This window comes from Centroberyx gerrardi, chromosome 6 (assembly GCF_048128805.1).
Source record: "Centroberyx gerrardi isolate f3 chromosome 6, fCenGer3.hap1.cur.20231027, whole genome shotgun sequence".
NCBI lineage: Eukaryota > Metazoa > Chordata > Actinopteri > Beryciformes > Berycidae > Centroberyx > Centroberyx gerrardi.
Genome location: NC_136002.1, coordinates 547,368 through 562,264, shown reverse-complemented (window position 1 = coordinate 562,264; position 14,897 = coordinate 547,368). Strand labels below are relative to the sequence as shown.

General features: G+C 40.6%; 1 protein-coding gene across 2 annotated transcripts in view; it reads right to left on the bottom strand.

The window, feature by feature from the left end:
- Window positions 1-14,897, bottom strand: part of slc36a4 (solute carrier family 36 member 4) — a 237,150-nt gene that overhangs the window by 128,569 nt on the left and 93,684 nt on the right. For both annotated transcript variants that reach the window (XM_078284357.1, XM_078284358.1), the window contains exon 10: window positions 6,969-7,138. In XM_078284357.1, coding sequence (XP_078140483.1) covers window positions 6,969-7,138 — 170 coding nt within the window. The remainder of the gene's footprint in view (window positions 1-6,968; window positions 7,139-14,897) is intronic.

The window sequence follows — 14,897 nt, the reverse complement described above, 5'->3', positions numbered from 1 at the left end:
TAATATGCAACCTTGTCTTTTCATTGAAAGATTGATTTCTGAGTTTAACTTATCACATGAACTTGTCTTATGGATCTTAGATTTTTTGTCTGACAGACAGCAGAGGGTCATTGTGAATGGTCGTCTCTCGGACACTATTGTTACATGCACGGGTTCGCCTTAAGGATGTGTTTTATCACCTCTACTCTATATTATGTACACTGACAGCTGCAGAAGCTGTAGAGATGGCAGCTACTTTGTTAAGTTTTCTGATGATACAGTGCTGTTGTCTCTCCTTCAGGGTCCAGAACGTGACCATGGTTCGGCTCTCCCTGCTTTTATAAAATGGTGCAATGACAACTTTTTGGAGTTAAATGTATCTAAAACTAAATAATTGATAATTGATTTTAGACGAGGCAAAGATGCTGTCATAGAGAGTGACATAGATGGGGAGAAGATTGAAATTGTTTACTCCTACAAATATCTGGGCACGGTGTTTGACAACCAACTTAAGTGGGATGTAAATACTGAAACAATTGTCAAATGGGGCCAGCAGAGGGTACATCTCCTTAGGAAGTTGAACTCCTTCTCTACAGTGATTCTGAGTCGTTTTTATCAATCTTTTATTGAAAGCCTTTTAACATTTTCTTTTATCTGCTGGTTCAATTGCTTGTCACTTAAGGACAGAAACAGTCTGAATAATATTGTGAAAATCTGCTCCAAGATTATTGGAACTAAGCAGAGAGACTTGGGCTCTTTTTGTGACCAACAAATTTTGAGGAAAACACAGAGTATACTGGGTCTTTCAGAGCACATCTTGGCATGTGAATTTTCACTGTTGCCTTCAGGGCGTCGGTATGCCTTACCTGCTTGTAAAAGCAATCGCTTTTCCAAGTCCTTTATCCCCTCTGCTGTCCGGCTGCTCAATACCTTATAGCGCTTTTTTGTTTGTGTGCATTACATTTATTTATTTATTCTACTTTTATTTATTAACAGAGCTAGGAGGTCTCACACATAGCTGCCCCCCCCCCTTTTTTTTTTTACTCTATGTATGTACATGTATTATGAGTGTATTGTTAGGTGTTGCTGCAAGCTGTCATATGCAATTGCCCTTTTAGGGATTAATAAAGTTGTCTTGAATCTTGATCTTGAATCTTGGGGCCGGCAGCAGCTCTGCTGCCTATTGTGTTTGTATGTATTATTCTTCTATCTTTCTTACTACAACTGCCTTCCCATGCATGAAAACTCACCAAACGTGGCACATAGCTCCAGTTCCATGCCAAACGACACTCACTAAAGTATGGGGCAAATAGTCCAGATGGTGGCGCTACAGGGGCCACCACCAAGTTTAAAACTTTAAAAAATCATAAAAAATCAACAATACATGCTACAGCTCTGTAATTTTCTGAGGTTATTGGCCCAAACAAGACACAACTTTCATACACTGGTACCTATACTAAATTATGAAGTCCACCACTTTGTTTATATTAAAACTGTAAAACTAATTAAATCTAACTAGTCCCACATACTTTGCGCGAATTACATGAAAATAATTACAGAGCATCATTAGACCTCCCCAAATAAAACTATTGTGGGATTTTTCATTTAATCAAAAATTGAGCCCACAGCTCATCAAAATGTCTGACTGTAAATGGTACTGTACACAGCCACGGTCAATTGCTGCTTACTCGATGTCCAATCTTCATGTAAAAAACAGAAAATATTTTCCTTTCTTGGTAGATGAAACTTACAAAAAAAAAATAGAGCATCTTTAAACATCAGTTTTTCGCTTATGGAGCATTCAATTATTTAAAAATAAATTACAGACATCTCTATGTTGTTTAGATAAAGTACGCATATTCTCAGAATTTTATGTTGAAAACTGAATATTTGACACTAGTTTGAAATCTGCCTTTGTATGGATGGACAGATCTTATCATGCAGCTGGTTTGCCTCAGTCATAGCGTGACGCCTCCTCTCTTCAAACCACCGATAAGATAGATAACAGATAGCTCAACAAGTTCATGACTTGCCCTTGGTGTCAAAGGTTGAGTTTGAGTCCTGGGTGATGCTGAGTAAATGTGCTTTCTTTGTTGTAACTTATTTTTCCTCTTATGCTACATCTGCCGGCCCCGTCCATGACTGCTTATAGTCCTAGCATTGCACTTTGGTACAAACTTTTGTTTTTAAAGCGCTATATAAATAAACTTGAATTTCATTTAGCCCCCAGATTCTGGTTTCAGACTCGACTACCTTTTATCTAGAGCTCTATGATGGTGTTGGACAGCAGTTGCAAACTTTGGACTTACCTCTTGTAATTTAGTTGGCACAGACAAAGTCCAAGTTAAAAGCACTTCATATGTAAATGGTATGCTTGTCTTATTAAGATATACCAAAAGACAGTATAGTGATCTTTATTATCAAATGTGAAACAACTGCTTTTGCTGCAGGAAAAAAACGCCAGCTGGGTGTCTGAGCTTGGAGTCTATGAAATCGATAAAAATAGTTCCGATAAGCTCATTTGCAAAAATCTTGACAAGCTTAAAGGATAAGGCTGGTGTTTTTTAATGCATCAACAATGCGTTTGCTCTACTCCCGTTCCCGGTTTTTAGCCGTCAACCCGGAAGTCATTGGCTCCAATTGTAAGCTAAAAACCTTGAAATACAGCTCACAAAGACATAGTTTCAATTTTAAAAATCGCTAACTGTTACCACGAAAAGTCAGGCTAGTTATTAACAAATCAAATTCAAATGGGAACAAATTCTTCATTATGCCGGGGACTATTTTCGGTGCTACGGAACTACTTTCCTGAGATCGCAAACGTCTTTACAGTCGGCTTATTAAGTTGTTTGAGGAAAAAGTCGGCTGGTCCGGTGCATCGCGATGATGAAATATGTTGCCCAGAGCAACGGCATGGCTCTTTGACGTGTTTTTAACCGTTTTTTTAATACAATGGAGTTCTATGGCTGCTGGGACATGGCTGCATTGGGCACCGGCTACATGGACGAGACTTGTTGGCAAAACAAAATCATTGCTGATTTTGTTATTTTCATAGGATTTGTTGACGGTAAGCAATGCATTAAAAAACACCAGCCTTATCCTTTAATGATTATGCTCCACTATCTTTTTACCACAGAGGTGCAAGGTTACTCATCCCACTTAAGCATATGCCACTATGGAGCTTGCATTACTTCAGAAAGCTATGCCATTGCTCAGTAGTGATCTGTTGGACACACTCATGGCTAGACTGGAGGTGATTGGAGTAAACAGTGTAGATGACCTTAACTTTGTCAAGACGGAGGATGTCGATGGAATTCTGCCACCCATTCAGTGCAGAAAACTAATTCAAGCTTTCAGTGCTGGTAAGTTTTTAGATTTCAAAAACATAAATGCATAGTGTTTAAACTATTGGTAAATGGGCAGTTTTAATAGAAATAACATTTCTCATAATGTCTTTCATGTGTGCAAATTAACAAAGGGCCACATGTTTCCAGGTGAAATAAAAAAGGGTTTGCACAGCAAGAGGCAAGAGGTGCTGGCTACTGCAACACCTGACCTGACACTGAGATATAAGCTTCTTAAATCTTAAATATATAGTTCATGAGTATGGTCAGATTGGCACAAATGTAATTAATCATTTTATTATCTCTCAATGGTTATAAATCTCTCAATGGTTTAGGACCAAAATACATCTCTGACTTGCTCTTACCATATGAACCCTCTAGACCCCTCAGGTCATCTGGGACCGGTCTGTTAACTATTCCCAGAGTTAAAACTAAGCATGGTGAGGCAGCATTTAGTTATTATGCCACACAGAGCTAGAACAAACTCACAGAAGAACTCAGAAATGCCCCAACTTTGAACACTTTTAAAACCAGGCTGAAAACTTTTTTATCCTGCACTGCCTATGCAACTTGATCTTTATTCTCTTTTTATGTATTTTAATTCTTTATTTATATGCACTGTCTTCTAAATGTGATTTTAATGTGTCTTTATTTATGTACAGCACTTTAAATTGTCTTTTAAATTTTAATGCACTTTCACTTTTAATGTCTTTTATGTCTTTATTTTTCTTTTTTATTTATGTACAGCACTTTCAATTGCTGATGTGTATGAAATGTGCTATATAAATAAACTTGCCTTGCCTATTAAAGCATGGTTATCAATATGCAATATAGGCTACACAATAGCCTGCGTTAAATTTAGGGACGGCAGCCTTCTCTCGCCTTTATGGCCCGCCGTCCACGCAGATCCACTTCCTTGTCATGCAGTGACAAGGAAGTGGTCACTGACAACGATTCTGCCGCATGTTCGTTAGGGACATCCGTTGCATCAAACCAAGCGCTCCTAACAAGTGACAACACTGCGTTTCACCACGTGACGAAATGCGCACATGCAGAGCAGGCAGAAACCGGCAAAAAAGAAAACAACTCCAGAGAGAGACATAACGGAGAACAGTAGACACACATGGGAAAACACTTGTTCAAAGGTTGTGTTCTAAATAGTAGTAGGTTGTAAGTTGATTGCTTTTATGATAAGTGTTGTATTCATCAAGCATTTGAATTAAACTATTTTGTCTCTTAAAAACAAGCGCATATCTTTGACAGGCTGACAGCACGTGTTGAGCTCAATTCAATGGATTGCCACACGGTTATCAATTAAACTACCCAATTCCATTAACGTTACTTAAATACCACAAGGTAATGATGCTACCTACACTAACGTTTGTAGGGCAGCAGATTAGGAGTTATCAGGTTACTGTTTACATTAGTGATGCGCGGGTCAGGTTTTTTTCAACCCACGACCGCCCGATCCGACACATACACATATTCGAACCCGTCCGCCCTGTTTTCATACACATAAAACAACGACCCAAAACCAATCCGCAACCCGAAAAAAAAAAAAGATTCAGTAGGCCAAGTAATTTTCCAAAGACTGCTGTGTGTGCAGAATGTATGGAAGGCGGGATAAACCAGCTGGAGATTGGAGAAGTTTATACTGTTAATTAAATTTAAATTTCATTGGAATTTAGTCTACATTGTGTGTGTACTGTGTGTGTAGTCCATTTGACCCACAAAGTTGATGTGACAGTCCCATTACAGTCATTCTCATATTTCTTGTCGTTTCTGTCTGTATCAGGCAAAAGAGTGCAGTAAAAAATTATATTAAAAATTGTTTTGTTTAAGAATCGTGAGAGAGAATCGTGATCTCAATTCTAAGCAAGAAAATCAAGATTCTCATTTTATCCAGAATCGTGCAGCCCTACTAAATATGCAACAGTAGGCCTGAATTTCATTCACTATTGATAACCATGGTCAACTAATGTAAGCTACCTGCTACTTGTTAGACGCCTTCGTTTATAGCCAGAGTGGGCCAATGGCCTGGAAATGCTACAAACATTTATTATATCTGATGTAGCCTAATAAATATTATATCTCTGATATAATAAATCATCATGGAAAGCAAAGTGGTTCTACCAGTCTGTAAACATTTACACTGCGAACAGCCCTTCTTACTGTTAATTCAGTAGTTTTCCCCTGTACAGTTGTCACTTTCATTTGAATGAAATGTCTCTGTTCATATCAGTATCCTGTAGGAATGGTAACTCCAAAGCTGCGTTTCATTAGTCATTTAACCAGCCCTCCTTCACTTACCCTCGGCACTTGGTAATACGTAGCACCACACGTCATGCGAGTGGCCACTTGCAGAGCAGGGGGGCAGGGTCCGAGGGGGAGCAGAATATTTGAAACGGAACATATTTGCCCTTAAGCAGGCCTAATAATTATTAAAAATAATAAATAATACAAATCGCGTAATACAATATTCCAGAGGAGTTAATTTCAAAAATCAGTCTAAATCCTCTACATATTGTTTGTTTACTTACATTTATATATCACCTGTTCGTGCACCGGAAATGACGGATGATCAGAATGCATCCTGGGTAAGATGCGCTGGTGAAGTTGTCGTTGACTCGCTCCCTCGGCCCTTGAAGGGTCGATCTCAGAAAGTTCACTTGAGTTATCAGAGTAATGGAACGGCACTTAAGATGGTGGCGGGGATTCCCCCGAGGGGAAGTGCTGAGGGGATGTCAACGAAGGCAGGTTAAAACGACTAATGAAACGAACCGCATGTTTCCAGAGAACTGACTGGTGAGGAGGCGGGCCTTTTGATGGGCCTTTTGACGGTGCTGTCGTGAGACAAAAAAGCCAGGGTTAAGCCCAAAGTTAGGTCACTAACCCACTAAGCTGAGACAGCTGACAGCTAACAGACACCATGTCCAATAGTATTACAGAAATGTATTGGCTTCTTTTCTCACTGTGCACTGTACTACTTGGGAGCGCTGCACACCAGTCTATCCATCAGCCTGCAATGGGCGCCACCCCATCTCCCCTCAAGCTCCAAACACAGCACAAGCAACCTCTACTACTCCTACAGTGCACTTGTATGAACCATGTAAATCCATTAACAGGACACTGATAACGCTGGCAACCATGATAGATCTTCCTATCTAAAACAGTGCAGTTAATGAGGGCAGCAGAATTAAAGCAGTTAGGTTACATTGTTTGTAATGGCTACGCTGGAAGTGGAAACCTGCAGGAATAATGTAACTGACAACAGGGTAGGAAAACCAAGTGTGTGTGTCTGTGTGTGTGTGAGATAGTAGATTTATATCTGTGTGTGATCCATATTGTTAGCACTGTAGATAGCATGTTGGAACATGCAGAGCATTTTACTTATCACATACATGTATAACTGACCAATCAGACCACCTCCCTTTTATGACAACCACTGACAACCACTCATGCATGCACAATATCTAGACCTGGGTCAAAATTTCAACTCAAATCCTTTTTGGTTCCTTTGAACATTATTTTTTGCTCCCCACTTTCTGTGACTGTCTTTTTTAACATTGTTTTAACATTGTCTATGTTGTTTTCTCCCCCAGTTACCTGGCCTCTTCCTACTATTTGACCCCACCAGTGCCTTACCATGCATTGTGAGGAAGGTTTAGGGTGATGCTTCCTTTGATGTCACCACCAAAGTGGAGGTAGCCTAGTGTTGCCAAGGTAACATAGAGGATGGTGACGATGCCCATCCCAATGTTAAGGGCCATGGGAAAGCGTTTGGGATCCTTCATCTGGTTCTCCAGGGGAAGAACCTGAAAAACACAAACGCATACACAGAGCTTTTCAAATCTGTTCCATATGCCTCCATATCCCGCTATGTATAAAATCAATGTTTGTGAAGTATTACATCATTACTGGGTCAAATAAACCAAAGAGTGATTCAAATCTTCAAAAGAGAGGTAGGGAACTGAACTCTCTTACAGCTGACACCTATCGGAACCTAACCTTGCCAGCTGAATTACTTTGGGATCTCCAACCCCCTCTTGTGTACACAGTTCATATTTCAGTACCTCCTCCTATGCAAATCAGGCACTGTTCTCACCTTTTACATGGAGTGTGATTCCCTATAGTAAGTTCTTTGACAACAATAATGCTTTTGGGCAGGCTTATGACCGAAATGTCAAATCCTCAGACTTGCTGTGAAAATTTGGGCAGGGGAATTGAATGAGTACCACTCCCACTCCACTCTGAAATGTAGCAAGTTACCAGACCTAGCTGTGCTTTAAAATCGATCAGTAAAATCTTAAAATCAATTCTGAAACACAGGTAAGCAGTGTAGGGAAGCAAGGATTGGGGTAATATGGTCTCTACATTTGGCAGCTGATTAAACCCTGGTGGCTGCATCCTGTATAAGCTAGAGGCATGAGAGGAACTTTTGACTGAGGCAGGAGTAGAGGGAAATGCAGAAATGTAGATGAGAGAAGATAAAGGCATGGAACCATTCTTACCAGGGGATGATAAAAATGGTTTGATTTTGGATGTATTTTTCAGCGGATAGAAACAGGGCTCCATTAATCTGCTCATCATTTGAAGATAGGCTACCTAGACTGTTTTGGATTAAGTTAGTGGAGTTGGGGGGACCGAAGAGAACAACATCAGATTTGTTGTCATTCAGTTGTAAAAAAAAAAAAAAAAAATGTTTGCAAGGCAAAGCAAAACAAAGGCAAAACAAATTTTCTCTTTTTTCACAATTTAATCGTAGATTCGCTCAGCCCCTAATTGCTCCACACGACTGTTCGCCTCCCACTGCACACGCGTGAGGGATATTTTTTTTCCATGCCAAGAAGACGGCCGACTGAATTCCCGAAAAGGAGAACTAACAGTTAACGTTACTCGGAATACAGCTGAGTTTCCGAGATTAGCACGCTGTATAGCCTAGCTGCTACTCAGTATCCACTGAGTGGACTGATAACGTTAATATAAACTTTTTAACTCTGACTCTGAATGTTTGCTCCCTCAATCCAGATTAATATTGAAAAATATTTTCAAAGAAGGAGAAGGACTCGTCCTGAGGAGGAGCAGGACCAGAGGAGCTGCTGAGCAGTAAAACAGAGTAGATAATAATGTCAAAGGCTGTAATGTAATGATGTAAAGATACAGGTGAGACTGACAGCAGAGAGAGATGCAGCAGGGCAGAGGGGCAGAAAAGCAGATTTCTCTGTAAAAGGGGTCTCATTTCTATTCTTCACCTTGTAGACAAAAGCAAGCAACAAACAGAACAGTGTAGCACTGCTTATATTTTTGAGTTATCTTATCTTTGACACAAAGTACTTTATATATATACAGGTTAGTTATTTGTTTGACAAATGAAACTATTTAAAATGGAGTACATTAGATAATTTTTCAGCCATCCAGGTAGTGGGATCCTTTATTGATATTAGCCTATATATTGACAATATAAGAGAATACAAGAATAAAAAGGCACTCAACCCCCCCCCCCCCCGTTGCCAACCCACCTACCACCACAAGTACATTCGAATTCTGTGGGAAACACTGTATCTGGATGTACCAACCCAATGCCTCAGACAGTCAATTAAAATTGCATGACCAACTGTATCAAAGGCTGCACTAAAAGAAGTAGAATGGCAAAATCGGCCTATATATGCCAATAACAGTAGGTCATTTGTTGCTTTAAGCAGAGCATGAAGTGTGCTATGAAGTGTTCCAAGCTGGGTTTCTTCAGGAGGTGTTGACTACCATATGTTTAAAACCAGATGGTGCCTGTGGTCAGTGAGGTATTGATGATAAACAGAATACAAGGGCTAACAATGTCAAAAACCTCTGAAAAAAAGAGGAATATTTTTTCCATCCCTGGATGATTTTTTAAAAATGTTATTTAATTTTAATTTCAAATTCCTCAAAGTCACATCACATCATAGAGAGCTGTCATTTTGCGATGCACAGACCAGTAGACCAGTAGCATTGCACTCAATCCGACAGAGCCTCCCACCATGAAAACACAAGTGAAACTTCCACAATTTGCTCCAAACTCACATGTGTCTGTAAGAGTATTTGTAAACAGGTTTTGTTAACATGAGTGCAGTTCTGAGGCTTGCATATTGCCCCTGTTCACCATTGGATTCCACTGGACATCCTGATGTCACTGTAGGCAAGGACAAGTAATTAATCCATAATCCACAACAGACCGTGATATATTGATACACTGCACCTTTTTGTTTAGTCATTACAAACTGCCTTCCACTTTAGTGGTAAATTACCTTAGTTTACATTTGTAACTACAGTCTTCTGAGACTGAGGTTCTATCTACCTACTGTAATTTGCATTCATCTACCTAACCTGTATTTATCTGCCTAATAGGCCTACTTACATACCAATGCTCAGTGCCCTCCCTCCCCACTCCCACCAACAAGGACAACCTGTAGGAAACTCTGGTCATCTTTTTTTTGTTTTGTCATTGTCCATGTTATTGTCACTGTTTGTCCTGGCTCCTATTGCGCACTCAGCCGTCCCAGTGGGGGATCCCTCTTAGACTTGGCCCGCCCAAGGTTTCTTTTTTTTTTGGAAGTTTTTACTTGTATGCTTTGAAGGTCTAAGGCTGGTGGTGACGGGTAGGTTAGGCTATGTAGGATAGGTAAGCTGTTATGTCTCACTAAAATCTGCTTTTATATGTCTTGTGCTTTTCCTGATGTCCTATATCATTCTGTTCTCTGGTTGACTGTTGATCAGTTAGATTTCATTCTCATTCACATTTGACAATAAAGGACTTGAACTTGAAAAAAAAACTTCAACATTATTAGATCAAGCTCATTCCCTTTAAAGTTTGAGACATGCATGTGATAAAAGACTATATAAATAAATGAACTTGAACTTGATTCACCACAGCATTTTTTAATAGTCTTTCATGCCTGACAATATCATCCTAAATTGGCATTTGTGAATTAAATAAATAAAAACTAAGTCCTTGGTTTTACATGTTTACAAGTACATGCCCAGACATGGTTGCCTATCCCCTGATATTACATAGGCTTATGTACTTATTTAGTCATATTTACCTTATATGGGAAGCTAAACTAGAATAAGTAGGCTAAATGCTGCTACCCTCGCTCTGGAGGAAGAAAACAACAATGCATGCAATATCAGCCAAGGCGTCAATATCTTTTACGTACGAAACAAGAAGGTGTATTCTCTGATTAATTTGTTAAATCTTTTTTTATTATATGCATGTCAGTTTGGAGCATGAGTATGTGAGCGAGGAGACATGCCAACGTTCCAGCTTGGAGTTAAAATGTTAAAATGGACAATAGGATATTTGTAAATAGTTTGGTTTGCGCCAGTGCAAATCGCATTGCGGGTGCTAAAACCTTGTTTTCTGATCTACTGCGCACAGGGCATTTGAGCCTGAAATCATGGGTTGATATGTGTGCGCCGGTTTAATTGCATAAGCATTTGTGGGTGTTCCAAGGCTGAGGTGCAAAATAAAGGGAGGAATTTATAGAACTTGGCAGCGGACATGATTTCTCAAGAGGCGGTGGCCGATATCATCTGTCAATTGCGCACGGAATCTAAGACCCAGGAAAAGCATGTCTTATCATTTTGCGCTAGAGTTGTTCCGATACCGATACCAGTATCGGAAATGCCTCCGGCGAGTACGCGAGTCTATGCACCGATCCGATATCACGTAATTTATTAGCCCCGAAAAAAATCAACTTTAAAGTAGTTTCACCCGGATAAAACGGCCGTTTTCCCGGAAATCAATTGTTCTTCGCCGCTCTAAAACAGTAGCCTACACAGCAAGTTGTGCTGTGCTGCCACTGGCAACTAACGTTACTGTTTTAGAGCGGCAATTATGTCACGGCAAACACAACCCTGGGAACATACTGTTACTGTTCAGGATTTTAACACTCGTGTCTGGGGCTTCCAGGGCTTGGTCGCCTGTGCATGTGATTCCCGGAGATGAGCGTTCGGCTGCCAGGCTAAAGGTAAGGTATGTAGGCTTACCTGTTGCCTCACAGCCCCGGCACTGATCCGGTGCTCGTCACTTGCCAGCTCGCTCTCCGTGGTTCAACACCGTTTGGCTTCGGTGCTCACTTGACAGTTCATTTGTAGACATGTAACACGCGGACAATACTTGAAAACAAAACTCCGTTAGGAGAGGGGAAAACTTGATGGACCCTCCGTCTCCATCACGACACTCAAAATTGCCTTTCGAAAAACCCGAACCCCACACCTGTTCGGAATCTCCCCCTTTCAAACTTCCACCAGCTCCGTGATTAGATAAGCCCCCCCCCTTAGCCTGACAGCCATGCAGGACAGCCAATAGGGAGATGGTGTGCCGTGAAATTTCCTCCCCCCATAAACAAAAAACTTGACACTAGACTAACATTTAATGATCCTTATTTACAAGTTTTGTTTTTTTCTTTCTCATTTTCAAAAAACTTTATCACTTTTCCTATTTTCCATGTAAAATACTTACTAAGCCCACTCAAAGCTAAAGGAGAAAATTCCTCACTAGGGTCTACGATCCATCATGTAGGCTAACCCTAAAATTCTCTTCCTAATTAGAACAGGATTACACAACTTCATCCACCATTTCTAAGCAACTCTCTTCTACCTCTTGACAAGGAATCGGCATCGGAATCGAATCACTATTGTTCTTGCCTGCAATGTGCTTGACCTCAAGGTTATAACGCACTGGTATCGGATCGGTACTCGGTATCAGCCGATACGCAAGTTCAGGTATTGGAATCGGTATCGGGAAGGAAAAAATGGTATCGGAACATCTCTATTTTGCGAATAGGATAGCTCTGCCGAAACTGTATGGAAACGGCTCTAAGATCAAAGTGACACAGTCATCTACATAGCATAACATGCAGTCATTAGATCGCAGGGTTTAAACGAGTATGCTGACTTAAAAATGTACAATTTAAGCATCATTGGCAGAGTAGCAGAATGCGCACTCAATATTCAGATTATTACCTAAATATACAAAAAGGAAAAGTCGCAGGCTCTTCTCTGGATTTGCTGACACTTATTATGAGCCAATGTCTCCACGACATTGCCTTGATGAAAACAATAGAGCTAAAACGTGTGCGTAATAACTGTCACGACAGTGGAGAGGTGTGTGCGCAGCTTCTCCAGCTATATGTAACCATACCTTCACCAGGTCTCCATCCCTCCCACACCTGGCACCTGCCTCTCAGTCAAGGTCTCCTGCACTTGGCTACTCTTCAGCTTTATTTGTGGTAAGCATTTTGGCTCACCTCCTCATATCATACCAGCGCTTTTTACCTCCGCTAAATCGCGCTTGTGGTGCCCAACTGCATTAGCTTTATTTGTTATGTCGTTCCAGAGTGACTTTTTATGCGCTGGGAAAACATCTCTTTGCAGCTCTTTGGGGTTTTCTCTGCCACCAACACTTTCAGCTCCACTGGAGAGACATTTGCGCTTCTTTTGCCCATCATTACGTTGCCACTAATGGGCTATTGTGCGCATTGCTTGACCATTATATTAGCACAGTCGCAATAATTAATTATCTGCGCCTCCGTTCATTTGCGTGCCCTACTTTAGTAAATACCTTGCGTTGGCGGTACCAAATTCACCCGCAATTGCTTTTGCGCTGTGCCTGGAATTGCTGTTATGTTAGTAGATCCGGGCCTTATACTCAGCCTGTCCCCTCTTTTTGCAAGTACCGTTAATGACAGTTAGTTCCTTACCATGTTCTTTGTATATTCTGCTCATTGTACTTATTATTATTTTAATTTCTGTTGAACTGTGATTGGTTATACTTATTCAATCAATTAAGGAGCCTAGGTAATGTTTGACATTTAACAATACACATACATTATTGTTTGATCTAAGAAACATAATAAATACCAAACTGTGTTTAATGGCAGGGCCACAATGGCTATGAATACAGTGGGCATATCTCACATAAGCTTATGAAAAACTCACAGTTTTAATCATAAATATCAATATACAGGGGTTTCAATTGCTTTCTCATTGATGGGGGGTGGCAAGAGGTCTAGGCATTAGGTTGTGGGGCATTCATTCAAAAAAGGTTGAGAACCACTGGGCTAATGGGTACGTGGGGTTACAGTGCAGTAGCATGATGTCCAACCCTCCCTACATGGAGGCCCTTCGCTCTCATTCCTGGGCAGAGATTCAGCTCAATTTGATTCACTCTTCTAAGTTGGCCTGAGGTCTTAGATGAACTCACTCATGAAAAAAAATGGATACAACACCTTGTCAACTGTAGCCACCCGCTGCCCAGCTTATGACAGAGAGTAGCACACAGCGGTTACATGCATTTGCATTTTACAACTGGCAGCCCAGAGAGCATTAAAAGGACCCTCAAACCAAATGAAAACCTTGTTTTAGGCAAAAGGCCATCCTTCATTGCAGCATTGATGTCCTTGTTAAATTTCTTATTCAGGAAATACAATTGATCAGGCCCCAGCACTGGCTTGGAAAGTTTAACTCCAGAGGAGAAGAAATCCTCTGCAAGTCTTTTCTACAGAAAGAGGGGGGGCAAAAAAAGAGTGGCAAAAACGACATTACCAAGCGCCCAATCAATACGTGCAGGCAGCTCTGAAAAACTGATTGAGACACAAGACAGAGTGTGAAACAAATCACACCAAACCCTTTTCCATCCCATTCCACTCAGGTCAGCACAGCAGTTCAAAGAGAGAGGAATGTGAAAGCAGCTAATGAAGCCAAATCTGCATTTTCCAAACCCAATGGAGGCACCTCACTTAAACCTGCAGTGCCAACTTTATGTTAGAATCTAAATGGTGATTTTAAATTGCAAATTTTCCAAGGTGGTAGGGATAAACATAATTTCTGTAAAGCCAATATCTGGGTGGATGTTGCTTACAGCATGGATACTGGGGGATTTGGGCAAAGTTTATTCACATTTCAGGGATAGAAACGAAAATCTGAATCTTAAGTAATGTGTATCAGGTAAAACTTGTCAGGGTACTGTAAGAAATAAAATTAATATTGTGCTTTTTTATATGGATAGTACACTCTGTTCTTGCTTTCCTTTGTCCTGGAAAGTGGAGTGTCTTTTGTCCTGCTTACTATAATGATGTAATCAGTGCTTGAATGCATGCATGATCACTATATATGGTTATGTGTGGTTTTGAGTGATTCTATAGGTGGACATGCAGTTAAAAGTCTGAACTAGTGGGTTGGTTTTGAGCCAAGTAGGTTTGGCTATGGGCCAAGATTTATAGTTTTGTTTACTTTAACCTATATAAGTGGATCCTGAACTCCGTTCTTGGTCACTTCTTTGTTGCTTGTTTGGAACACTGAACTGAACCATGCATGTCTGAATAAAGAATCCACAGAAGACTTTTGAACCTTGCTTAGTCATTTTGACCCACAACGGGTGAAGTAAATTTTTGCATTTACAGTTTGGCGACGAGGATGGGATGGACACAGCACTGAGCGACGCCTGGGGCTAGACTGAGGGTCAACTGCCGGCAGGAGTCTCTAGGAGACTCAGGGATAGTTCCGCTCCAGCAAAGGAGGTCTGGATCCCGCCCAAAG